Source organism: Schistocerca gregaria, chromosome 9 (genome assembly GCF_023897955.1).
Source record: "Schistocerca gregaria isolate iqSchGreg1 chromosome 9, iqSchGreg1.2, whole genome shotgun sequence".
Lineage (NCBI taxonomy): Eukaryota > Metazoa > Arthropoda > Insecta > Orthoptera > Acrididae > Schistocerca > Schistocerca gregaria.
The window spans coordinates 131618088-131645673 of record NC_064928.1 but is presented as its reverse complement, the minus strand read 5'-3'; the positions used below and the strand labels follow the sequence as shown (position 1 = coordinate 131645673).

The window sequence follows — 27586 nt, the reverse complement described above, 5'->3', positions numbered from 1 at the left end:
ACTCGCAAGGGCCCTACACGATATTAGGCAGGTGTAACAGTTTCTTTGGCTCTTCAGTGTAAAAGGCGTTCGACACAGTTTCGCACTTTTACCTAATGAATAAGATATGAGCATATCAGGTTTGTAATTAGATCTTGCTAGAAAACAAAACCCAGCATGAAACACCCTGGCAGATAGGAGATGTGTGCCGGATCGAGACTCGAAATCGGGACCTTTGCCTTTCGCGGCAAGTGCTCTACCGACTGAGCTACCCAAGCACGACTCACGACCCGTCCTCACAGCCTTACTTCCGGCAGTGCATCGTCTCGTCCCAAACTTCACAGAACCTCTTCTGCAAAGCTTGCAAGACTAGCACTCCTGGAAGAAAGAGTATTGCGGATACATGGCTTAATCAGAGTGTGGGGGATATTTTTCCGAATGAAATTTTCATTATGCAGCGGAGTGTGCGCTGATATGACACTCCCTGGCAGATTAAAACTATGAGATTCGAAAGGAAAGGTCCCGAGTTCGAGGCCCTGTCTGGCACACAGTTTTAGTCTCCGAGAGAGTTTCATATCAGCGCACCCTCCACTGCAGAGCGAAAATTTCATTCTGAACACAAACCACGTCACTCTTAATGGAGAGTAACCTTCAGATATAAAAGTAACTACGGCTGCACCATAAAGATGTGTTGCAGGATCATTACTTTTCACAGTATGTAAATGACCTCGTGGATAATGTTGATAGTTCCATGAGGCTCTTCGTAGATGATGGAGTTCTACACAGAGAAGTCGTAATGCTAGAACATTGTAGCGAAATGCTACAGTCGTAGATTCGAATCCTGCCTCGGGCATGGATGTGTGTGAAGTACTTTGCTTAGTTAGGTTTAAGTAGTTCTACGTTCTAGGGGACTGATGACCTCCGATCCCATAGTGCTCAGAGCCATTTGAACCATTTTTGTAGCGAAATGCAGGATGACCTGCAAAAGATCTACCCCTGATGCAGGGATCGACACTTGGCCCTCAAAATACAAATTTATTATGCTTCAAAAGGCTAAAGACGCATTATTGAATAATTACACGATTTTATAACGATCATTGGAGGCAGTCACATCAATTAAAATCTAGGAATGGGCTTCAGGAGCCATTTAAAGTGGAAACGACCAAATAAAACCGCAGGTAGGTAAGGCTAAAGACGCATCATTACACTATTTTATAACAATCACTGGAGGCAGTCGCATCAATTAATAAAATCTATTAATAGGCTTTAGGAGCGATTTAAAGTGGAAACGACCACATAAAACTAGCCACAGTTAGGTAAGGCAGATGCCAGACTGAAATTCATTGTAATCAAGAAATGTAGTTCATCTACAAAGTGGGTAGTTAACAGACCCCTTGCTGACAATATTTAAATACTGCTCGTGAGTCTGGAATCCGTACGAGATAGGACTGATGGACGAAATAGAGAAATCCAAAGAGGAGCAGCGCATTTCGTTACAGGTTAGTTTATTAATCACGAAAGCATTGTGGAGAGTCTCAGGCATCTCCAGTGTTAGACACTGAAAGAAACGTGTAGTCAGTCATGGTGTAGTCTAGTGTTAAAATTCAGAGTGCGTACGTTTCTAGAAGACTCGAGCAACATTTTACTTTCTCCTGCGTATATTTCCCGAAAATAGCACAAAAATAAAATTATAGAGATTCGAGCACATGTGCTGGTTTATCAGCAATTGCTCATCCTGCAGATCATTCGCGACTAGAACAGGGAAGCAGGGAAGTGACTGCGGTACACACTCTCCGCCACACACCACTAGGCTTGCGGACTACAGATGTAATTGTTATATTTTATGTTCTTTATCACGGAACGATATTAACATTTTTGTCTAAACACTTCAGAGCAGTGGTTGGGGCTTAAGCTCGGCCTATTTCGGCTATGCTCGGACCTTCTCGGAAGTACCCGGAACTTCGCTACGTTCATTTAGTGTTGTGGTGTGGCATTTTTCAGTTCGCACAGCTCTCTTCATTTCGCATAATCGTGGCGTCAGCACTGTGAACCCTTCCCTGTTTGTTCGTAGCATCAAGGACATTCACAGGTCCAGTCACTGTTTGCACAAAAAGTGGTGATCTAGTCATGTGTCGTTACAACTCTTTAAAAATGAATGTAAGTGACAGAGGAGAGCGACGAGAATTCTCATTATCTGTTATGCAATCGTATGATGGATGGCTATTACAAATTTGCTGTGAAACGCCATTAAAATACCACAAAGAAAGAATTTAAAGGTTTAGTTGACAATGAAAGAGCAAAAAACTACCATGATCGACTGACAGGGTACATTGTTCTGTACATCAAGAAGCACTTTGTGCTAAATTTGCAAACATGAGCACGTGAAGAAAATTGTTGGTATGAATAGTAGGATTTCTGAAATCGCGTGCACTATTCCACCGTCAGTTTCAACAGCTTCTGAAGAAACGAAAAGAAGAGTCTAAAGACTTCACACACAGACTGAAAAAATCACTACAACAAGAAGGAGTTTTTTCAATTCAGTAAACTTTACCAACAGCCGTACACTTTACAATATTTTATTTATAAAATAAAACCTACATCTACATGGATACTCTGCAAATTACATTTAAGTGCCTAGCAGAGGGTTGATCGAACGACCTTCACAATACTCTATTATTCCAATCTCGTACAGCGCTCGGAAAGAATGAACACCTGTATCTTTCCGCACGAGCTCTAATTTCCCTAATTTTATCGTGGTGATCGTTCCTCCTATGTAGGTCGAGGTCGACAAAATATTTTCGCATTCGAGAAGAAAGTTGGTGATTGGAATTTCGTGAGAAGATTCCGTCGCAACGAAAAACGTCTTGATTTTAATGATGTTCAGCCAAAATCCTGTATCATTTCTGTGACACTCTCTCCCATATTTCGCGATAATACAAAACGTGCTGTCTTTCTTTGAACTTTTTCCATGTACTCCGTCAGTCCTATCTGGTAAGGATCCCACACCGCGCAGCAGTATTCGAAAAGAGGACGGACAAGCGTAGTGCAGGCAGTCTCCTTAGTAGGTCTGTTACATTTTCTATGTGTTCCTTCCAATTTTTGTACGTAATTGTAACACCTAGATATTTAGTTGAATTTACGGCTTTTAGATTAGGATGATTTATCGGGTAACCGAAGTTTAACGAGTTCCTTTTAGCACTCATGTGGATGACCTCACACTTTTCGTTATTTAGGGTCAACTGCCACTTTTCACACCATTCAGATATCTTTTCTAAATCGTTTTGCCGTTTGCCGACTTTATTAGTCGATAAACAACAGCGTCATCTGCAAACAACCTAAGACGGCTACTCAGATTGTCTCCCAAATCGTTTACATAGACAAGGAACAGCAAAGGCCTATAACACTACCTGGGGGAACGCCAAGAATCACTTCTGTTTTACTCGAGGACTTTCCTTCAGTTACTACGAACTGTGACGTATCTGACACGAAATCATAAATCCAGTCACATAACTGAGACGATATTCCATAAGCACGAAATTTCACTACGAGCCGCTTGGGTGGTACAGTATCAAAAGCCTTCCGGAAATCCAGAAATACAGAATCGATCTGAAATCCCTTGTCAATAGCACTCAACACTTCATGTGAATAAAGAGCTATTTGTGATTCAGAGGAACGATGTTTTCTAAACTCAAGCCGGCCGCTGTGGCCGTGCGGTTCTAGGCGCTTCAGTCCGGGACCGCGGGAGTGCTACGGTCGCAGATTTGAATCCTGCCTCGAGCATGGATGTGTGTGATGTCCTTAGGTTAGTTAGGTTTAAGTAGTTCTAAGTTCTAGGGGACTGATGACCTGAGATGTTAAGTCCCATAGTGCTCAAAGCCTTTGAACCATTTTCTAAACCCATGTTGACTGTGTCTCAATAGATCGTTTTCTTCGAGGTAATTCATAAAGTTCGAACACAATATATGTTCCAAAATCCTGTCGCATATCGACGTTAACGATATGGGCCTGTAATTTAGTGGATTACTCCTACTAACTTTCTTAAATATTGGTGTGACCTGTGCAACCTTCCAGTCTTCGGTTACAGATCTTTTGTCGAGCGAACGGTTGTATATGATTGTTAAGTATGGAGGTAATGCATCAACATACTTCGAAAGGAACCTAATTTTGGTGAGCGTTCTGTGAGACCTTCAGTACACACACCATCAGATTATTTGACTTGCCACTCTAACGAAGTACGCGAGTGTCAGCAGTATGTCTCGTGGTCTTATCATGGCGTGTTTATCTTCTGCCGTTAGGTCAGATGATAGAAATGCCACTTGCACGCTTAGAGTAGCAGATTGACGGTGACCACTTTTAAAAAGAACTTGATTAATTTTAACACACATTTATTAGAATAATAACAAGCATAAAAATTACTGAAATTGGTTCTGGATGCTATTTACAATTGACAATCTAAAGTTCCTTTGGTATTGGTACGTTAATCTTATTCTCAATATATATCTCTGATACTTGACAAAAGTGTCTATACATTTATCTTCATGGCTATGAGCAGGAATATGAAAATCCTGTTGGGTGCAGACTGAAACTTGACTATAGACTGGTACAGACAAATGTAGGACTCGTACAGACTGTTGCAGACAAATGCAGACTGTCTAATCGGAGGTCTGTACACTCGTTATAATAGCTCGCGCATTCATGTATCACTGCGCGAGAGTGATCCGTGAGGAGAAAAGGTTCTTCATTAGTAGCAACCTCATTGGCTGCGTTACATGTTAATATGCGGATCTGCGGAAGCAGAATTTGGTCCGTCTCTATGGCAGCGCCATCTCGTAGTGTGGACACAGACAAGCGCTGAGCCTGCGCTGTTGTGATCAGGGGGGCGCACTCTAGTGGGAAAGTTGTGTACGCGCTGACTACGCGGAACTATGTACACAACACTAATTGGTATACAGTCTGGACCAGAAGACTTACTTTTATGAAGTGTTTTAAGTTGCTTCACTACTCCGTGGGTATTTACTTCTACGTCGCTCATGTTGGCAGCTGTTCTCGATTCAAATTCTGGAATATTTACTTTGCCTTCGTTTGTGAAAGTATATCGGAAGGATGTTTTTACTAACACTGCTTTGGCAGCACTGTCTTCAATAGTATCTCCATTGCTATCGCGCAGAGAAGGCATTTATTGTGTCTTAAAGTGTACGGCTGTTGGTAGAGATTATTGAATTGAAAGGTACGTACCAGCCGATTTCCCCTGGCCACTTGGATCTACAGGGACAAGAAGAAGTTGCGCGACATAAACGAAAATGGCAGTCATGCTAGTACACATGAAAGATGATGTCTACGTATATTTCGCGACAGTCACATACGAGTGGTTCCAGTAGTGTCACAAGGACTGTCAATCCCCTGGGCCTGGGTTCGATTCCCAGCTTGGGTGGGGAAGTTTCTCCGCCCAGGGAGGATGCTGTCCTCATCATCATCTTATCATCCTCATCGACTGCAGGTCGCCGAAGTGGGGTCAGATTGAAAGACCGGCACCCGGCGAACGGTCTGCCCGACGAGGGGCCCTTGACATACGAATAAATAAAATAAAACGGTCATGAGCGTTATTTACCTTTGAAATTGGACGTGGTGAGTTGGTGCTGACTAAGAACGCTTTTAAGGCAACAGAGACACCATTACTTTAGTGGCGTTGACCGAGAGCTCATTGGAGAGCAGGGTGGAGGTCTGTTTTGTTTTCCATTTAATGCCGGTTCTGCCTCGGTGCCAGGGTTGTGGTTAGAAGGAAACCACACTGAGGGCATGCAGCCAACCTGTCTGCGTGCTAGACAAACTGGACCTACATCTGGAGCTATAGTCTGGGGTGTGATTTCGTATGACAGCGGGAGCACTCTCATGGTTATCCCACACACCCTGACTGCAAAACTGTCCATGAGTCTGGCGATTCGACCTGTTGTGCTGAGCCCGTTCCTGAACTGCATTCGAGGGGATGTTTTCCAATAGAATAATACTCGCCTGAATACTGCTGTTGTAACCCAACATGCTATACAGAGAATCGACATGTTGCCTTGGCCTGGTCGATCACCAGATATGTCTCCAATTGAGCACATTTGGGACATCATCCAGCGCCATACACAGCTAGCGTTAACCATCCCTGTACTGACAGACCAAGTGCAATAGGAATGGAACTCCATCCCACAAGCTGACGCCAGACTACATAACACAATGCACGTACATCTGAACGCCTGCATTCAACATTCTGGCTGTTACACTGGTTATTAATGTACCAACATTTCACATTTGCGATGGCTTATCTCACACTCACATTAGCCTGTGATATTTTAATTTTAATTACTTAGATGTGTTACAAAGGTATTCCCGAAATTTCATTAACTGACATTAATTTTTTTTTGCTGCTGCAATTGTATTTTCCGTCAGTATATATTACTGCAAAGTACGTTTATTAAGACAAGGCGCATGCCTCGATCATTTTTTCGTTTTTAGCCCCATTATGTTCAATTTTCGAAGGAAAAAGGAGAGCAGGAACGGAAATTACAACATCTGAAATGGATCACAGACCTCAAAATTTGAGCAAACTTGACTGCATACTGCCCTGAGTAAGACACTGGAAGGTCAGAAATAAATTGCTTCTGATTTGTCGAGGATGAATTTAAAAAGAAATCGCTTTCTAGACGGGACATTCTGACAAACGCATTCCAGTTCCCTAACCTCACTGGCGTTAAAAAACGCAAGGTTGAAGAAGTCATTGTGACCTTGAAGGAATTAGGATACTTTTCTAAACTTTTTAGGACTCTACCAAACTTACACCTATTTTCGAGACTGTTTGCCATTTCAGTTGAAAGCGATGTTGTGCATGTGCATGACGAACTGATTCATCTGCAATGTAATTCCTATTTTAAAGACAAATCCCTTTATGTTAAAATTGTTCAGGACATCTAAATTGTCAGGTACAGTTTCCAGATCTCCATAATGACGTTGCAAAAATGCTACAATACTCCAAGCAACATATGTGTAGGAAAGACCTATTTTTTTTTTTTTTTTTTTTTTTTTCTTTATTGTGATTTTAATACCTGTGACAAACAGGTAGGCCGGCAGCGGACCAAGTATGCCGCTCTTCGGCCTCAGAGTATACACAGAACAGAGATGAGTGAGATATAAAAACAATCAAGACGGCGGGGTACAAACAGTAGACAAAACAGAGTTAAAACGGAGTCGGTCACGTGCGTAGTACAATGGATAAAAGCGGAGAAACACGGTGCACAAACGCAGATGGCAGATGGCCACACGTGAACCAGCGGAGCACAAACGACGAAACACAAACACACTGCAGGAGAGTCGAGGCACAAACACATGCGATGGTCTTCGGCGTAGGACGATGAAAGTAACTGATGGAAGACAGCAGAGTCGTGGCCTGCCAAGGGGAAAAGGTGTGGGGAAGAGGAGAGAGAGGGGAAGATGCCAGTGGAGGAGAGGGATGGAGGAGAAGGGGGAGGGTAGGGGGAGTGGAAGCCCAAGGAGAAAGGGGAGGGGAGGGAGGGAGAGAAGGGAGAGAGGGTGCCCACAGGAAAAGGAGAGGAGAGGGAAGGTAAGGCTCAAAGTTGGTAGGAGGGGTAGATGGAGGGGAGGAGGGCATCATCAGGGAGGGGGAGTTGACGGAAGCCACCGAGGGAGAGGGTGTGGAGGGTGTAAAGATGGAGAGCAGGTGGGATATAGGAATGCAGGCGCGGCAGCGGGTTGGGGTGGGAGAGGATGGGAGAGACAAGAGGGTGTGGAGGATCAAGCTTGCGGGAGGTGTAGAGGATCCGTAACCGTTCGAGGAAAAGGAGGAGGTGCGGGAAGGGAATCAGGTCATAGAGGATCCGCGTGGGGGAAGGGAGACGGATGCGATAGGCGAGGCGGAGCGCATGGCGTTCTAGGATCTGAATGGACTTGTAGAAGGTAGGAGGGGCAGAGATCCAGGCGGGATGAGCATAGCAAAGGATAGGACGGATGAGGGACTTGTAGGTGTAGAGGATGGTGGAAGGGTCCAGACCCCATGTACGGCCAGAAAGGAGCTTAAGGAGGCGGAGGCGGGAGCGTGCCTTGGCTTGGATCGTCCGGAGATGTGGGTTCCAGGAGAGGCGACGGTCGAGGGTGACACCAAGGTACTTGAGAGTAGGTGTGAGGGTGATGGGACGGCCATAAATAGTAAGATAGAAATCAAGGAGACGGAAGGAACGAGTGGTTTTGCCTACAATGATCGCCTGGGTCTTGGAAGGATTGACCTTGAGCAACCACTGGTTACACCAAGTGGTGAACCGGTCAAGATAGGATTGGAGAAGGTGCTGGGAGCGTTGCAGGGTGGGAGCGAGGGCAAGGAAGGCAGTGTCATCGGCGTACTGGAGAAGGTGTAGGGGAGGTGCAGGTGGAGGCATGTCTGCCGTGTAAAGGAGGTAGAGAAGAGGGGAAAGGACGGAACCTTGGGGCACACCGGCGGAGGGGTAGAAGGTGTAGGAATCAGTGTTGTGGATGGTGACATAGGAAGGACGGTGGGAAAGGAAGGAAGCGACCAGACGGACATAGTTGAGAGGAAGAGCAAAGGTTTGGAGCTTGAAAAGGAGACCGGAATGCCACACACGGTCATATGCGCGTTCGAGGTCGAGGGAAAGGAAGATGGCGGAACGACGGGAATTGAGTTGTTCGGAGAGGTGGTGAGTGAGGTGAAGGAGGAGGTCATCGGCTGAGAAGGACGGCCGAAAGCCACATTGGGTAGGGGGGAGGAGGCGGTGTTGGTGAAGGTGCTTGTGTAGGCGGCGGGTAAGAATGGATTCCAGGACCTTGCTGAAGACCGAGGTAAGGCTGATGGGACGGTAGGAGGAGACAGCGGAAGGCGGTTTGTCGGGCTTGAGGAACATCAGGATCCGGGAGGTTTTCCACAGGTCGGGGTAGAAGCCGGTGGACAGGACCACATTGTAGAGCCTGGCCAATGTGGAGAGGAAGGAGGCAGGAGCTTCACGGAGGTGACGGTAAGTAACACGATCGTGACCGGGAGCAGTGTTGCGTTTAGGGCGAAGTGTAGCAATGATATCTTGAGTGGTGATTGGGGTATTTAGTTCTGTGTGTGTGATGTTGTCCAAGTACTGGAAGCCAGGAGCAAGCGGGGGGACAGAGGTATCAGTTCGATCACGGACATCAGGAAAGAGGGAATAATCGAACTGGGGATCGTCAGGGATGGTAAGGATATCGGAGAGGTAGGAGGCGAAATGGTTGGCCTTACTAAGGGCATCAGGGAAGGGGTGGTCATCATGAAGGAGAGGGTAGTAGGGAGAGGGTTTAGATCCGGTAAGGCGGCGGAAGGCTGACCAGTACTTGGACGAGTTGATAGGTAAGGTGGCATTAAGACGGGTGCATGTCTGTCGCCAGTCCCGGCGTTTCTTTGCCGTGAGTAAGTTCCTGATGTGTCGCTGTAGTTGCCGGTGGCGTCGTAGTGTGTCCTGGTCACGTGTGTGAAGGAAGGCACGGTAGAGCCGGCGGGATTCACGCAGGAGAAGGACGGCCTGTGGGGGTAAGGTGGGGCGGTGCGGATGGATGGCAATGGTAGGGACGTGGGCCTCCACGGCCTCAGACAAGGTCTGCTGGAGAAAGGAGGCAGCACGGGTAACGTCATCAGGTTGGTGGTAGGTGAGGGGGTGGCTATCGACCTGGAGAGCAAGGGAGTCCCGGTAGGCATTCCAGTTGGCACGGGAGTAGTCATGGACATATTTCGGGGGAGGGTCATGGCGCGGGTCGGGACGGGGGCGACGACCGTCTGATACAGTGAGGAGGACAGGGAGATGGTCACTGCCAATGGGATCAAGGACGTCCACCGCTATGCGGCCAAGCAGGGTGGGGGAGGCTAGGACGACATCGGGAGTGGTATTGGATTCAGGGCGGGTGTGTTGGGGAATTGGAAGGACGTCGCCTTGGAGGGTGGCAAGGAACCGATGCCACCGCCGTAACTGGGCGGCAGAACGACTATGGATGTTAAGGTCGGCGGCGATCACGTAGGAGGAGAAGGTACGGTCGATGTGGGAAAGGAAGTCGAAAGGAATAGGTGCAGCGGGGCGGACATAGATGGTGGCACAGGTAAGGGTAAGGCCGGGGAAGAAGAGACTAAGGATCAAGTGTTCTGTGGGGTCAGGAAGGAGGGGTTGGAGCCGGACAGGGATCTGGCGGTGGTGGCCAATGGCAACTCCGCCACGCGCTATCTGGAGTGGATTGTCAGACCGGTGAAGGAGGTAGGGCGAGATGTGGACGGTGTGGTGGGGCTGAAGAAAGGTTTCGTTCAGAAGGAAGGCATCCACACGGTGGGTCGTAAGGGTATGCATAAGGAGGTGCTTGTTGGTGGGAAGGGAGCGGATGTTATTGAACAGGATACGGTGCTGTCGTGCCATAATGGGAATTTAAACGAGGGTGTCGAGACGGGAGAAGGTGAAATGGGCCTGGTTGTGGGAATAGGTGGCGTAGGTGTTGAGGTGGAACACGGAACGGGCAGCGAGGGAAATCTGGTGGAGGGTGTGGGGACGCTGAAAGGGATGGACGTTCTGGAGCACTATTGTGACGAACCTGATGATGTCCTCTGCGGTGGGGGGAGGAGGAAAGACCTACTCTTATTATGAAATTAAGTAAGCCATGATTTCGTGTCATCTTGAGTGTAAAACCTGTGAAATTGTATGTCTGTATGCTAATAGTTCATACCCCAGATAAAAATGGTATTGTCTTGAGCATAGAAGAAATAATTAAATAATACTAAAAATCAGTTTAGTTTGTTATCTGCGTTGTTGAGAAACATGAAACCAAGTCATTCGCAGCTATCAAATATGACGGGTTCGCAGTTTCCCGCCTGTTCTCCCTCCACTGCCTCAGACAGCATGTTGTGGTGGTGGAGCAAGCGTGCAGGCAAGCTGAGCACAGCACGGCTCGTGAGTCGAATTCCTGGCCACCACTGAGCTATAGTAAGGGCGCAATAAATTGGCCACTAGCCCACAAAGACTGATCGTTAAAAGCAGGCACCATTTAGAGCACTTCATGCCAAGTATTCTCTGTTTCAGATTGGGCGCCATTAGATACCCTAAAGTTTTGAAAATGTAGTTCCCTGATGAAGTGTTGTCATATTGTTTGTGGGAGTTCGTGATTAATAAACTAATAACAGTAACTGAACTTGTGTTTAAATGCATTATGCAATAAGAGACACAATCAGAAATGTTTGCTAAATGTTTTGCAAGTCCTTTTTCTCCTGCTCAGTGACTGTATTACCAGAGCATCAGTTTAATTTCATATCTACATCTACATTACTACTCTGCAATTCACATTTAAGTGCTTGGCAGAGGGTTCATCGAACCACAATCATACTATCTCTCTACAATTCCACTCCCGAACAGCAAGCGGGAAAAACGAACACCTAAACCTTTCTGTTCGAGCTCTGATTTCTCTTATTTTATTTTGATGATCATTCCTACCTATGTAGGTTGGGCTCAACAAAATATTTTCGCATTCGGAAGAGAAAGTTGGTGACTGAAATTTCGTAAAAAGGTCTCGCCGCGACGAAAAACGTCTATGCTGTAATGACTTCCATCCCAACTCGTGTATCATATCTGCCACACTCTCTCCCCTATAACGCGATAATACAAAACGAGCTGCCCTTTTTTGCACCCTTTCGATGTCCTCCGTCAATCCCACTTGGTAAGGATCCCACACCGCGCAGCAATATTCTAACAGAGGACGAACGAGTGTAGTGTAAGCTGTCTCTTTAGTGGACTTGTTGCATCTTCTAAGTGTCCTGCCAATGAAACGCAACCTTTGGCTCGCCTTCCCGACAATATTATCTATGTGGTCCTTCCAACTGAAGTTGTTCGTAATTTTAACACCCAGGTAATTAGTTGAATTGACAGCCTTGAGAATTGTACTATTTATCGAGTAATCGAATTCCAACGGATTTCTTTTGGAACTCATGTGGATCATCTCACACTTTTCGTTATTTAGGTCAACTGCCACCTGACACGCCATACAGCAATCTTTTCTAAATCGCTTTGCAGCTGATACTGGTCTTCGGATGACCTTACTAGACGGTAAATTACAGCATCATCTGCGAACAGTCTAAGAGAACTGCTCAGATTGTCACCCAGGTCATTTATATAGATCAGGAACAGTAGAGGTCCCAGGACGCTTCCCTGGGGAACACCTGATATCACTTCAGTTTTACTCGATGATTTGCCGTCTATTACTACGAACTGCGACCTTCCTGACAGGAAATCACGAATCCAGTCGCACAACTGAGACGATACCCCATAGCTCCGCAGCTTGATTAGAAGTCGCTTGTGAGGAACGGTGTCAAATGCTTTCCAGAAATCTAGAAATACGGAATCAACTTGAGATCCCCTGTCGATAGCGGCCATTACTTCGTGCGAATAAAGAGCTAGCTGCGTTGCACAAGAGCGATGTTTTCTGAAGCCATGCTGATTACGTGTCAATAGATCGTTCCCTTCGAGGTGATTCATAATGTTTGAATACAGTATATGCTCCAAAACCCTACTGCAAACCGACGTCAATGATATAGGTCTGTAGTTAAATGGATTACTCCTACTGCCCTTCTTGAACACTGGTGCGACCTGCGCAATTTTCCAATCTGTAGGTACATATTCCTCGCTGCAATTAAATACAGCATTTGAAGATAATCATCACTGAAATGCGCATTCAGAAATCCGAGGTTACTTCAGTGACAAACTTTGTACCACAGCTGTGATTGGTACAAGTCATGCTTAGCCATGAGCTATTAGTAATGGAAAACAAGCAATAAAACATTCCCTCTCTCACATTCTTTAAGCCCGCAGTCGCAGCCCTACTTACACCTCTGCTACAGAGGCAAGCAGCCAATTTTACTTAGCTTGTGGTCAAATTCACCAGTGTCAAAAAATTCAACATATGTTAAAATATCACAGTACCGGTAAGTATTTTTGTTTGTTACTGAGCAGGAAAACTGATCGGCCAAGTTAGCTGAGAGCACTAATGCGCTGCTTCCTGGACTTGGGTAGACGCGCCGACCCCAGATTGAATCCGCCCGGCGGATAACAGAGAGGGCCGGTGTGCTGGCCAGCCTGGATGCGGTTTTTAGAAGGTTTTCCACATACCACGAGGTGAATACCGGGCTGGTCCCCATGTCCCACCTCAGTTACACAACTCGCAGATATCGGAACACGTTCGCACCATTCCATGGATTACACTAGACGCAGACAGCTGGGGTACACTTATTCTGTCCCAGAGGATACGGGGTGGTGGCAGGAAGGGCATCCGACCACCCCTTGACTTAACCTTGCCAAATCCGTTTCTAATAATGCCTACCCTGCACCCCGGCGGGATAATGGCGTAAGGAAAAGAAGAAAGACTAAGCAGGAAAACCACACCCTTAAAAATCTCTTGACGTTTGTTGCTAAAAGAAACCACGAATCTCTGCAGGTCTTCCATGTAGGCCTCTCGCAAAGACTCTACCACTATACCATCCTTTGCCAGGCTCTGCATCGACCATACTTGGATCGCAGTCATCTCCTCCGTCATGAGAACCCACCTCACTGTCATTTGATGTTGATCCACATTTTGCAAGGCTGCCCCAACCTAGCAGCCCTGTGGCGGACTCATCGGCACCCTGGTTCGCTATTCCTGGTGCTAAGAGATGATGTCACAGCGTCTGACTTAGTTTTACATTCTATTTGTGATGTGGGCTTTTACTACTCTCTTCAAGGAAGGGCCACTTAACTTTATTGGCCAATTGAGGGATTGGAAGACACTTTATTGCTTCCTCTGCCAAGACTGGGCTATGGCTGTCTGGGCTTGGTGGTCCACCCCAGCCCTCACCCTACCTGCTCTTTTACTTTTCGTACCCCTCTTACATGGTCTGTTTGACTTGTTCATCTTCTGCCTGTGCTTCTCTTGCCCTATCTTTCCTAGGCAGTTTGTGGTTGGAGTATCTCCAGCAAGTGATGAGGGAGGGGGATGTTAGTCCCCTCATTGCACTCTGCTCTCTGGGGCTTCCAGCTTTTCCCTACATAGGGCACCTTGTCTGCATATTTTTCTATGTCTCCTTTTCTTCTTTTTTGTGCCTTATCTAGCCTTCGTTGACCTTTGGTAGATCTCGAGGTTTTTTTCCCTCGGTTGCACAGTCGGCCATCCCTCATGGACAGCCATGTAGATGGTCTCTTCAGGGAAAAAGGGACTGATGACCTACTAGTTTTGTCCCTTTAATCATCCAGCCTACCAGTCAACCAACGTTAGTTGCTGTACGGATATTTTAAATATGGCTGGGAACTGTGGGCCACACAAATACCTGACTTCGACTCACATGGCCCATGGCCGCAGTTTGAGGACCACTGCTTTAGAATGAGGTATACAGTAAATACCACCAATTTAGCCATCGTCCAAAATGGATAATTTATGTGGAAATAGAGGCAGTTATAATGAACTTTAAATTTCTGCAGAGAGCACATCCAGTCCTTTAATTTCTCCAATGGCAATTTGCCACAACCATGTTCATTATTTGTAATTAACAAGTGTGATTAACAAGTAGGTCAGTGAGCTGGATAGAATACTAAATCTTTCAGGACAAATTGCACTTAAGTATCACAATATAAAATAGCCTGTGTGCACAGGTGTAACAAGTTGTTCACCACAAGGTGACCGGCGGTCTTGTCTGTGCAGCACCTCCGCGACCAGCTCAGGACATCCAGAGGGTGACAGCTGGACCTGTCCGCAGCAGACCAGCTACCACTGTGCCACCCAACCACCGGCCATCCTATGATGAGCCGGAGCACGTGCAGGGCCTCGAGTGGAAGGAGCAACTACCAGCCAAGCAGGTACTACAGTACTCCTGCGTCACTTCACTAGTCTTCGCTGAGGTGTAGATCAACTCATTCATGAGAAGTTGAAAATTATTAGGCTTAAAACAGATGGATTTGATATCCACAAAATTTTGTTTTTGTTACTATGGCACATGACGCACAATGATTTAACTAAAGTATCAACTTGATCTGAAAAGTAACTTTGATTATATGGCTTCGTAAAATAATTATGTTGATTATGTTCCATTCAAAGCAACAAACACAGGAATGTGGCCTGGGATTATTATTAAATAGTGTATGGGCTGATGTAGAAAATCTCATCTACAGTTTCAGTGTCTCATTTCCTAAACTACTCCTCTCAACTTTGCCTGATTTAATTCGATCACACTCCATAGCCCTTATACGCTGCTGTTATTTTTTTTTTCTTCTGGACGGTTTATCACTGATGGGAATTCATCCAAAGTTGGTTTCCTACGGTGTTTTTAATCGCCTTTGTTGGCCATACCTTGAAATTATTCCTCAAAACTACCCATCTTATGAACATACCCTATTCGACTCTTCTGAGACAAAGGCCCCAACACATCTATCTCCTAACTATCGTCCTATTCACCATCCAACACCCAAGTCCAACCTGTTACAACATTCGCTTTCATACGTCCCCCTCCTTTCTACATAATATTCTTTTCAGTGCTATCATCAGTATTTGTTGACCTACAGTTATCAGCAGACCTCACCACAATCATTCCCAACAATCACAGAATGACACACGAGATATGCAATGACAATTTTATAGAATGATGAGCACTTGAACATCGCCGTTTCACAATATGTGTTAGTTTATGTGTGTAAACTGTCCTTGTCCATGGCTGAGGAGCGGCAGATAGGTCGCTATCAGATCGTTTTCCACAGTAGATATGTGAAAACTTACAAGTAAATCCAAAGTTGGTGAACACTTTTTCAACGTTTAAAATAGGGCACCCGAATTCAAAAATTGCTGTACTTATACTGAAAGCTGATCAGCATGAAAGTCGTGGCAAAACTGTAACCACATCATGTGCAATACACGAGAGCAATCCAGAAACTAATCTCTGTCACGTTGTGCATAAAATATTGAAATTATTAAGGCAAATTTATTCGATAAACCATCTTGCATAACTTCTCTACATTTATTCTTTATTATTTATTTTACTGACAGTTGGTCGATAACACCTCACATTCGTTCTATTTGACTGTTGACACCTGGATATTACAATTTGTGTTCTTATGTTTAAAATGATCAATATCAAATTTTTAAGATCAGGTGTTCAGAACAAACATCTTTCAGTGAATCAGCAACAATGATCAATAAGTTTTGATAGAATGTTAAAACACCTCGTCCGAAACATTATAACAATATGGAATATCATCTCCCAATTTACCCTCAATTTCTAACAGTAAAATTGCTTCTCGATATGAATTTAACGGCCCCTAAAAGAACTTGTGCATTGTTCACATTGAGAAGTGAAATAAATTTCTGCGGGTACTGAACATACAATACGGTGTTCCCTACATGATTACCATCCGGAATTAAGCATTTATCACGGGTTTACAAATTTCCTCTGCACAACATTCTGCCGTCACTACGTGAAAACATTGTGGCAATGCTTCGTCGGAATCGAAGCACTGAGAAACTACATTTACACATGGATGAGGAGGTGGAAGTAGCTTAAAGCCAAGTCTGCGCCGGTTTTGACGAATATTTTCGCCAAATTTTCGCATCCGTTCGTTGCTGGCTTCAGACCGACTATTTACTAGATTAGTAATCGCTGTGGCACAGTAATAACATATATTTGAGGGTCTATCTCATTTCAATAACTGTGAATTAGGATGAAGCTATAAAAGGCTCCGAAGCGATTAATAACAAAACTAACGAAAACACAGCTGAGTTTAAAACTATCCTATGTGCTCCAAAACAAAATTATTCCGCCACTCATTTCGCTGTCACTGTTTCGTATATGTAAAACACGCTATGCTGTTCCTCGGTTCGCGCCTCTCATTAAACTGAAGGCCCCCTGGCTAGATTAGTCAGTTCATAGTTTGGAAGAAGTTAACCTCCAATGAGATAGAATCTACTAAAGCAGTTCAGTACTTAAACCATCCTTCAGATAGTGAACATCTTTATTTTCCTTAAGTGGCGAAATCATGTTATGTATTTGTAAAGAAAAGACGTTACGTTAATTATTACAGAAGGAGCCGTTGATGACTGGTCCAAAAGGGTCAGGTGAAGCTCGCTTGAACATTGTCCTTTTTCTGCAGCAGCTTTTTTTAAGAGATATTTGCCTCGACACCTTACTCTCCCACACCACTCATTGTCAGCTTGGATAACAACGGTAAAACGAAGGGAAAGAACGTATAGTCGAATGACATTGTTGACTGTGAGGCCCAGAATGGCCGGTTCAGCCACCTTAACGGAATGCTTTTTACTGTCAAATTAAAGCAATAACAGCCCTCAGTCTCAAAAATGAAGTTTTTTGACCTAGGTTTTTGCAACTACTAAGAGTGCCTTCATCAGAAGTAAAACACTGAAACTGACATGTCGCATATAAAATAAATATCAAGCGACAAAGCTTTAGTCACAGAATTTTAAAAGAGAAAACACAGAAGGCAAGCCACTATGGGCTGCTCACACATGTCAAGCTACGGCAGCATCGGACTCGAAATGTGTGAGCAGCCCATAGTGGCTTGCCTTCTATGATATCTCTTTTAAAATTCTGTGACTAAAGCTTTATCGCTTGATATTTATTTTATGCATGACATGACAGTTTCAGTGTTTTACTTCCGATGAAGGGACACTTGGTAGTTGCCGAAACCTTGGTCAAAAGACTTCTTTGCGACCGAGGGCTGTTATTGCATTCATTTTACATTGTAAACGGTCGTTGACAGCGCAGCCGTGTTCAAAACTTTCTTTCTGTCCTTCGTGCAGAGTCACCTATCTTCCACGATGAAGTGTACCTGACAACAGTAGGTGACTGTAATGGGTGTGTATATGTGTGCTGTAGTGTCATGTTGGATGATGATAAAAGAGCTCCAAGCATGCGCCCTCCGAACACCAAGGCCCCAATCCCCCTTACGCACTAAGACCTCGCCCCTCGATTACCAAGGCCCCCCCTCCCCCTACAGAACACCAAGGTACCGTCCACTGTGCACCAAGACACTCCCCAGAGCACCAAGGCACTGCCCCGAGCACCAAGACATTACACCCCCTGAGCACCAAGCTAACTCTCGCCCCCTCCCCCAAGGCCCCATCCCCAGTGAGCACCAACCCCCTACCCCCTACAGAACACAAAGGTACTGTCCACTGTGCACCAAGACACTTCCCAGAGCACCAAGCCACTGCCCCGAGCACCAAGGCATTACACCCCCTGAGCACCAAGCTACCTCTCACCCCCTCCCCCAGCACCAAGGCCCCATCCCCAGTGAGCACCAACCCCCTTCCCCCTACAGAACAACAAGGTACCATCCACTGTGCACCAGGACACTTCTCAGAGAAAGCACCAGGCTACCACTTGCCCCCTCCCCCATCACCAGCGCCCCATCCCCAATGAGTACCAAGCCCCCTTCCCCCTGATCACCAACCCCCCAACACAGAACACCAAGGTACAGTCCACTGTGCACCAAGACACACCTCAGAGCACCAAGGCACTGCCCCGAGCACCAAGGCATTACGCCCCCTGAGCGCCAAGCTACCACTCGCTCCCCCCCCCCCCCCCCCCCCAGAGCACCAATGCTCTATCCCTAGTGAGCACCAAGCCCCCCTCCCTCGAGCACCAAGGCCTTGAAGCCCCATCTGATTGATGGTTTACCATCAACAATGTCACCTGAAACTGTAGACATGCTTCGAATTATTTAGTGCAGGACACACACACACACACAAAGATGGTGACCACCCCTCCAGCCCTTGCCAGCCACTTCTAGGACTCGAACCTGCTTAACTCTGATCCGAGTGCCACCGCACAAGCGTGCGTTACTGACCTTGGCTATGGACCATATAATAGTACTGAAATGTAAAACCACTTTTTATGTCTTACTAATTAATGCTGATGGGTAATGAACCAACATTCTATGTGAAACTCAATTCACATTTGGTATTAAATATACTTACAATGGAAAACATTTAAGAAATGTGTATATTGTTAGGGTTTGAACTAGCTATTTGTACTGTTTATTACTCGTGGAACAATGTTAAACCATGTTTCTTTGTTTCAGTTATGCCACACAGTGCGCTATGACATTATGAGAAAGATAATTTTTGTTTTAAAATCCAAAGCTATCTCTTTTCAGAAGCTTTACTGCGGCAGTAATAGTTCTTTCTTCCATATCTCGACAGATATTAAAAATACAACTCTATTGCATAGTACAAACGTGATCCAATATTGTGAATGTGTAAGGACTTTTCAGAGCATCCACTCCACAGATAATCGTTTAATATATTCCTGTTGTTTAAATCATGTTTCTTTGTTGTTTGGAAGAGTCTAGGAGTCTAACATGTGGTTTTCAGACTGAACGACCGCTGCTCTTCAACTTTTTTGAAGACGATGACTTTACTGGCTCTACGAGACCACCCCTTGTACCAACCACTGAACCTCAGACATCGACCACGAACAACATACTTCTAGACCAACGGACGACACAATATCCAGAGACAACTGAAGATGCTACAACCCAGAATCATGCTGCAGAATACACGACAGAGGACATCCAACGGCCCATAATCAATAAGCCACCAAGCAAGCCGAATAGATTGAGTGGATATAAGAATCAACAAAGACACTCGCCCTTGAGAGGATCAATGAGAAGAAAGAAACCAGTTCAGTCAAGCACCAGCCAATACAGTTTTGGTGTTACAACAGATCAGACCAGTATTGACCAAACACCTTCAGAAAATCATTTTAGATACAGGGAAACTTCAACACTGACTCCAACAACGACAGATACATGGAATGAAGATGCAAAGCGACAAATTAACATCACAGAAGATGTAACATCACAAACTGTGAGACCAGCTGTACCAGAGAACTTTGAAATAACTGTTGGAAGTTATAACACGAAACCAAGGATTACATTTCAGAAGGGGAATCTGAATGCAGAATCGCCTGCAGCAGATATTATTTATAGTGAAGACTGGAGACCACCTCTTGCTATCAAGCCACACAGTGAAGAGCCCATTACCGAGGAGCTCTCTGGACACATTAGACAGTCCCAGACTACCACTTCCAGGGCTAGTAGCAATACCCAAAGACCTTTCCAGGCTGTTGAAGCACAGCCATTTTACACTAGGAAAAAGCCATCATACATCACTTCAGAAAGCATCCTCACTACAGGAGGTCAACTTGAAGGAAATTTGCCTTTCATCACAAATAATGGGCCCATTTCTCATCATGGTGGAGGCGATGCCAGACCTCCAGGAAGACACCCTTATACACCACAGGGAAGTGGACCATCATCAGCCTTAGCACTGGTGGACAGTGGCAGCCGACCAGTTTTGCTCGAGGTCAGTACCCACCCTACCCAACATGGACACAGCCAGACAGATGGTCCAGTGGACAGTAGGGTAGCCTCGACGCCGTCTTCAGGCCTTGTCCAGAGGCGACCTGGAACCTCCAGCGGCAAGCGGCGGCGGCCCATCCACAGGAAGAGACCAGTGCCTCACGACTCAGCCAATGTGGTGGCCACAGTCGAGGCGTCATACATACGGGACAGTGCAGCTCAAGGAGACAGTGTCAAGGTGAGGCTCAAAGTCGAGCAGCGTATGACTTGAACTGACTGTTCTCTGCAGCACTACAGACTTCTTCCTCTGTGTACTCTTTCCAACTGCAACTCAACTGTGAAAATCGATGGTGGATGCATGATGAGGACTACCTATGAGCACTCTTATCATCTGTTCCTTCTCTTCTCTTTGTAGATGCTACATGGGAACTACAGTTTTCTCAACCTTCTGGATCTATTCATATATATATCTGTGTGTGTGTGTGTGTGTGTGTGTGTGTGTGTGTGTGTGTGTGTGTGTGTGTGTGTGTGTGTATTTCAGCGTAGGTCTGGAACACCGGGAGCAATTTCAGCTAAATTTAGTACATGGAGGCAATGACCATTGGGTAAGATGCCCCTAGTGGCGTGAGGCTTGAAACCTGTGACATTTACCGGTACGCATACCTCAAGAAAATTTTTAACAATTTAAACCAAACTTCGTCTGCTAGAAATCACGTATCACAGTTCACTCTGAAAAGGAGTAATTTTGGGTGAGATTAATCTTAATTCAGCGCCTTTCAGTCAATACGTTTATTGCTCACCAAGATGGCGGTGACCGGTAGGGAGGCTGCTTGGTTTGAAAAACGACGCTACGAGTGAAGGGATACGTTCCTGGGAGGTGTGTGGCGTTTAGAACCAGCCCAGTAATACCAACCTAACAGACCTGGAAAGTTCCTTTGGGACTCACATTTAAGAGTTTATCCTGGCAATCTGCTATTTTTTTGCTGAAACCATATTTTTAATAGCACATAGCCAAGTCACTCAGTCTCGATTTTATCGGTGTCCTGGAGCAGTTAACATGTAGCGTCCATGTAGTGTCCAGAACAGAGGGCCTCGTCGTAAGGCACTGTGTTGAGGAGAGTCTGATTCTAAAGCCTCAAGGCCTCATAGAAGTATTGAGAGCATTCGAAATTCGAGTATGATGGTTACTGTTCACGAAATGAAAATGATGTACGTGATCCACGCGATCAGAAGGAAACTGCCAGCAGCAATGTGCATAACACGACGAGATGCTACAGCCTACAGGGTAGGTGACATGCTGTCGTGCTCCAAAGTCGCTCCTCATTGCTACTATTTCTCTCTCGCTTGTCTCAATCTATAGTGGCTTCCTTGGTATTGATTTGTAACATTTTTTAATGGTGCTTGATGACATGTGAAATCTGGTCTCTATTTCTGGCTCTATTTCCTCCAGATTTCAGTGCCTAATATTCGTTTTCCTGTTTATAAATCTTAAGTGCGGAATACATAAGTAAAATTTGGACCGATCCTATTGATATGTTTGTGCTACAGCTCTTCCTGTTCACTTACATCTCCATGATAAGTTTTGATTAATCAACTGATTGCTTGATTTATGCCGGTGAGGAGGATCGAGTCAGATACTTCCAAAGGCGCACGGCACGTCAACATCTTTTTCGGTGCCAAGTCTTAGGGGAAGTGGGGAACGCAGACGAGGTGGAACACGAATCACATTTATCATTTATGGTGATGCAACTTTCATTCTGTGTGGACTGTTGCATCTCACGGCGGCTCGCATAGAAGGATCGAAAGAGAAGGAACACTGTGTTGGTCACACGAAACTGCACAATCTCACCAAAAGTATCGGGACACCCCTGTGTAATGCAGAAAACTAGATGTAATGAGAGGCGGAACACCCAGTATAAAAGGAGGCAGGGAGTATTCTGTTGTCTCTGGCAATCCATTAAGGGAAGCCAGACTGAATCTAACGTCGTTTATTCTTTTTAACAGATGCAACCAGTTTCGACACCAGCCCCCAAGTGTCACCTGCCATCCACAATCGTTTTCAATGGCAGTGAACAGAATCGTATGCAGGGGGCCGAAATTAACTGGATCCCATGCCTTCCGTGGCAACAAGCCCAGCATGGCCAGACTACATCTGACGGTGACGCCATGTGGTCTCGAAACTGGTAGCATATGATAAAAAGAAAAAAAAAGAACAGATACAAATACAGCCGCTGGTTTTGTCATCATTATTTAAGTTCTATTGTGTTGTCAGTATAGAAGCAGTAACAGCAGAATGGGTCGTTCAGGAGAGCTCAGTGATTTCAAACGTAAACCAGTCATCGGAGGTCACCTGAGTAACAAAGCCGTTGGGGACATTTTAAATGTCTTCAAATTGACAGATCGCGATATGATTGTGCAGTGGAGACGCGACGAAATAACCACAGTTAAACCAAGACCAGACAGAGCACATACACTATGCGATCAATAGTATCCGGACACTCCTAAAAACATATTGTTGTTGTTGTTGTTGTCTTCAGTCCTGAGACTGGTTTGATGCAGCTCTCCATGCTACTCTATCCTGTGCAAGCTTCTTCATCTCCCAGTACCTACTGCTACCTACATCTTTCTGAATCTGCTTGGTGTATTCATCTCTTGGTCTCCCTCTACGATTTTTACCCTCCACGCTGCCCTCCAATGCTAAATTTGTGATCCCTTGATGCCTCGGAACATGTCCTACCAACCGGTCCCTTCTTCTTGTCAAGTTGTGCCACAAACTCCTCTTCTCCCCAATTCTATTCAATACCTCCTCATTAGTTATGTGATCTACCCATCTAATCTTCAGCATCACATTTCGAAAGCTTCTGTTCTCTTCTTGTCTAAACTATTTATCGTCCATGTTTCACTTCCATACATGGCTACACTCCATACAAATACTTTCAGAAACGACTTCCTGACACTGAAATCTATAATCGATGTTAACAAATTTCTCTTCTTCAGAAACGCTTTCCTTGCCATTGCCAGTCTACATTTTATATCCTCTCTACCTCGACCATCATCAGTTATTTTGCTCCCCAAATGGCTCCTTTACTACTTTAAGTGTCTCATTTCCTAATCTAATTCCCTCAGCATCGACTTAATTTGACTACATTCCATTATCCTCGTTTTGCTTTTGTTGATGTTCATATTATATCCTCCTTTCAAGACACTGTCCATTCCGTTCAACTGCTCTTCCAAGTCCCTTGTTGTCTCTGACAGAATTACAATGTCATCGGCGAAACTCAACGTTTTTATTTCTTCTCCATGGACTTTAATACCTACTCCGAACTTTTCTTTTGTGTCCTTTACTGCTTGCTCAATATACAGATTGAATAACATCGGGGACAGGCTACAACCCTGTCTCACTCTCTTCCCAACGACTGATTCCCTTTCATGCCCCTCGACTTTTATAAGTGCATATGCTTTTCAAATTAGGTGCATCGTGCTGCCACCTACAGCCAAGTACTCTATATCAGCGATCTCAGTCGTCATTAGTCATGGTTAGACAGCAGAACGGGACGCTCCGCGGAACTCGCGGACATCGAACGTGGTCAGGTGATTGGGTGTCACTTGCGTCATACGTCTGACGCGAGATTTCCACATTTATAACCATCCCTGGGCCCACTTTTTCCGATGCGATAGTGATGTGAAGGGACACATACAGCACAAAAGCGTAGCAGGCCGTTGTGGCCGAGCGTTTCTAGGCGCATCAGTCCGTAACCGTGCTGCTGCTACGGTCGCAAATTCGAATCCTGCCTCGGGCATGGGTGCGTGTGATGTCCCTAGGTTAGTGCGGTTTAAGTAGTTCTAAGTCTAGGGGACTGATGACTTCAGATGTTAAGTCCCATAATGCTCAGAGCCATTTGAACCACAAAAGCGTACAGGCCGCCCTCGTATGTTGACTGACAGAGACCGCTGACAGTTGAAGAGGGTCGTAATGTGTAATAGGTAGACATCTGTCCAGACCATTACATAGGAATTGCAAACTGTATCAGGATCCACTGCAAGTACCATGTCAGTTAAGTAAAAGGTGAGAAAACTTGGATTTCATGGTGAAGCGGCTGCTCATAAGCCACACATCACGCCGTCAAATGCCAAACGACGCCTCGCTTGCTGTAAGGAGCGTAAATATTGGACGACTGAACAGTGGAGAAACGTTGTGTGGAGTGACGAATCACGGTACACAATGTGGCGATCCGATGGCACGGTGTGGGTATTGCGAATGCCCGGTGAACGTCATCTGCCACCCTGTGTAGTGCTAACAGAAATTCGAAGGCGGTAGTGTTGAGGTGTGGTCGTGATTTTATGGAGGGGGCTAGCACCCCTTGTTTGCGTGGCACTATCACAGCACAGAGCTACATTGATGTTTTAAGCACCCTCTTGTTTCCCACTGTTGAAGAGCAGTGTGGGACTGGCGATTGCTTCTTTCAACACGATCGAGCACCTGTTCATAATGCACGACCTGTGGCGGAGTGGTTACACGACAATAACAGTCCTGTAATGGACTGGCCCGCACAAAGTCCTGACCAGAATCATATAGAACACCTTTGGGCTGTTTTGAGACACCGACTTCGTGCCAGGCCTCACCGACCGACATCGATACCTCTCCTCAGTGCGGCACTGCCATTCCACAAGAAACCTTCCAGCACCTGATTGAAGGTATGCCTACGAGAGTGGAAGTTGTCATCAAGGCTAAGGGTGGGTCGCACCATATTGAACTCCAGCAGCGCTGCAGTCATGGACTGTGCGGCTGGTCCCGGCGGAGGTTCGAGTCCTCCCTCGGGCATGGGTGTGTCTGTTTGTCCTTAGGATAAGGTTAAGTAGTGCGTAAGCTTAGGGACTGAAGTCCCATAAGATTTCACACATATTTGGACATGTTTTGAACTCCAGCATTATCGATGGAGGGCGCCACGAACTTGTAAGTCACTTTCAGCCAGGTGTCCGGGTGCTTTTGATCACATAGTGTGTACTGACGGACATGGCCCGTAGAATGCTCCGGAGGCTCGTTGTAAGAAGTTGCATGAAAACAGAGGTAGCAATCACTCGAGAGTTCCGAAGTGCTACCAGCAGTTCAGCTAGAACAATTAGTGTGCATAGGAAGTTAAAAGAAATGGGGTAGAGTAGACTGGGAGCTCCTCGTAAGCCACGCACCTCTGTATCACTGGCAGGTGACACAGGGTGTGGTACACAGAGGGGCGCCACTGTGTAGTGGACGGCTGGAAGCGAATGACACTCCTGAATCGGCAATCCGATGGAGTTTAGGGGGTGCCTGGAGAACTTTACCTGCCATCACGTGAAGTGCCAACATGGAAGTTCGGAGGTGGTGACGTTACAGTATGAGGGTGTTCGCCGTGGTTAGGATGTAGTCGCCTTATTCCAGTTAAGAAAACTCTAAACGCGGAAGGATATGGACACATTTTAAATGACTGTGTACTACTAGGTGTACCTGGCCACGCTTTGCTTAAAAGGAAAACAAAGAAAAGAGAAAGCAAACGTTTCTAATATGTAAAGTAACTGGATATGTCCTTAACTCCTTCTCTCCTATGTGTCTGTCCGTCTCCCCTCCCCCTTTCTTTGTCCATCCCCTCCTCCTCCCCTCTCTCCGCCCATCCTCTCCACCACCCTCTTTCTCTCCATCTTCTCCTGCCCTCGCTCTATCCTTCACCCCGTTTCCTACGTCCATTTTCCCCGTCCATCAGACACTTTTCCCCATCTCTCTGACCTTGAGACTTGTTTAATGTTATTGCAAAGTCAGATTTTGTAGTCGTAATGTAATGATTAATCAATAAGCCATAAATACAACTTTTCTGTTTGCTGAAAACTATTCTTATATAATGAAAAGTATATAGTCATTAAATGCGAACATTTTACATTAGGCTTTACCGTGACTGTTGTTGACATCAAATGAAATAACAAGTTACTGTTACTAGACACTGTTTATTTATCCCCACGATGCGTTTCAAAGGTTTAAACCCCTATCATTAGGTAAATTTACATTTGTTAGTATGAAATTTGTGTGTGTGTTGAGTTGTGACTTTTTGGAGGAACTTGTGGCCTGTCTGCAGTTGCCACAGGTTTCTTTCACTGTTGTAACACATCAAGTGTATACTGTCATATTTTGCAAACAAATACGGAGACGCCTTTGAAATGCGTCGTGGAGATAAATCAACAGTGACTGGTAACAGTAAACTTGTTGTTTCGTTTAAAGTACACTCATCAAGAAAAGTTTTGCATCACCTCGGTTCCGAGAGTTCCGGAACCTGTACAGATAATTGGAATAGAGATCAACTTAAACATCATTTTCGCCCGTTTTATTGCTCATAGAAACCACACACTGCATGTTATACCAACATACAGCGATATCTTCAGAGGTGGTGGTCCAGATTGCTGTACACACTTGTACGTCCCCTTGCATTGCTGCATGTCTGTATTCATACTATCCAGAAGTTCATGAAGACACTGTTGGTCCAGATTGTTCCACTCCTCAACGGCGATTGGTTGGTAGGACACGTCGTAGCCTTTTCAATCTACCCCAGGCATGATCGATATCGTTCATGTCTGGAGAAAATGCTGGCCACTCTAGTCGAGCGATGTCGTTATCCTGAAGGAAGTCATTCAGAGATGTGCACGATGGGGGCGGGAATTGTCGTCCATGAAGATGAATCCTCCCCAGTATGCTGCCGATATGGTTGCACTATCGGTCGCAGGATGGCATTCACGTATCGTACAGCTGTTATGGCCACCAGCGGCGTACGTCGGCCCCACATAATTGCACCCCTAAACAGCACGGAACCTTCAACCCGCTGGACAGTGTGTGTAAGGCGTTCAGCGTGACCGGGATGCCTCCATACGGGTCTCCGACAATTGTCTGGTTGAAGGCATATGCGACACTCATCGGTGAAGAGAACGTGATGCCAGTCCTGAACGGTCCATTCGGCATGTTGTTGGGCCCATCTGTACGCCACTGCATGGTGTCGTGGTTGCAGAGATGGACCTCGCAATGGACGTCTGGAGCGGAGTTGCGCATTGTGCAAGCTATTCCGCACAGTTGTAACACGACGTCCTGTGGCTGCTCGAAAAGCATTATTCAACATTGTCGCGTTGCTGTCAGGGTTCCTCTGAGACATAATCCGCAGGTAGCAGTCATCCACTGCAGTAGTAGCCCTTCGGCAGCCTGAGCGAGG

At 45.7% G+C, this 27586-nt stretch overlaps 1 protein-coding gene across 1 annotated transcript in view; it reads left to right on the top strand.

The window, feature by feature from the left end:
* The window catches only part of LOC126291901 (proteoglycan 4), a 274929-nt gene that overhangs the window by 195173 nt on the left and 52170 nt on the right, over positions 1–27586 (top strand). Inside the window, exons 4-5 of the mRNA XM_049985630.1 lie at positions 14701–14855; positions 19378–20604. Coding sequence (XP_049841587.1) covers positions 14701–14855; positions 19378–20604 — 1382 coding nt within the window. The remainder of the gene's footprint in view (positions 1–14700; positions 14856–19377; positions 20605–27586) is intronic.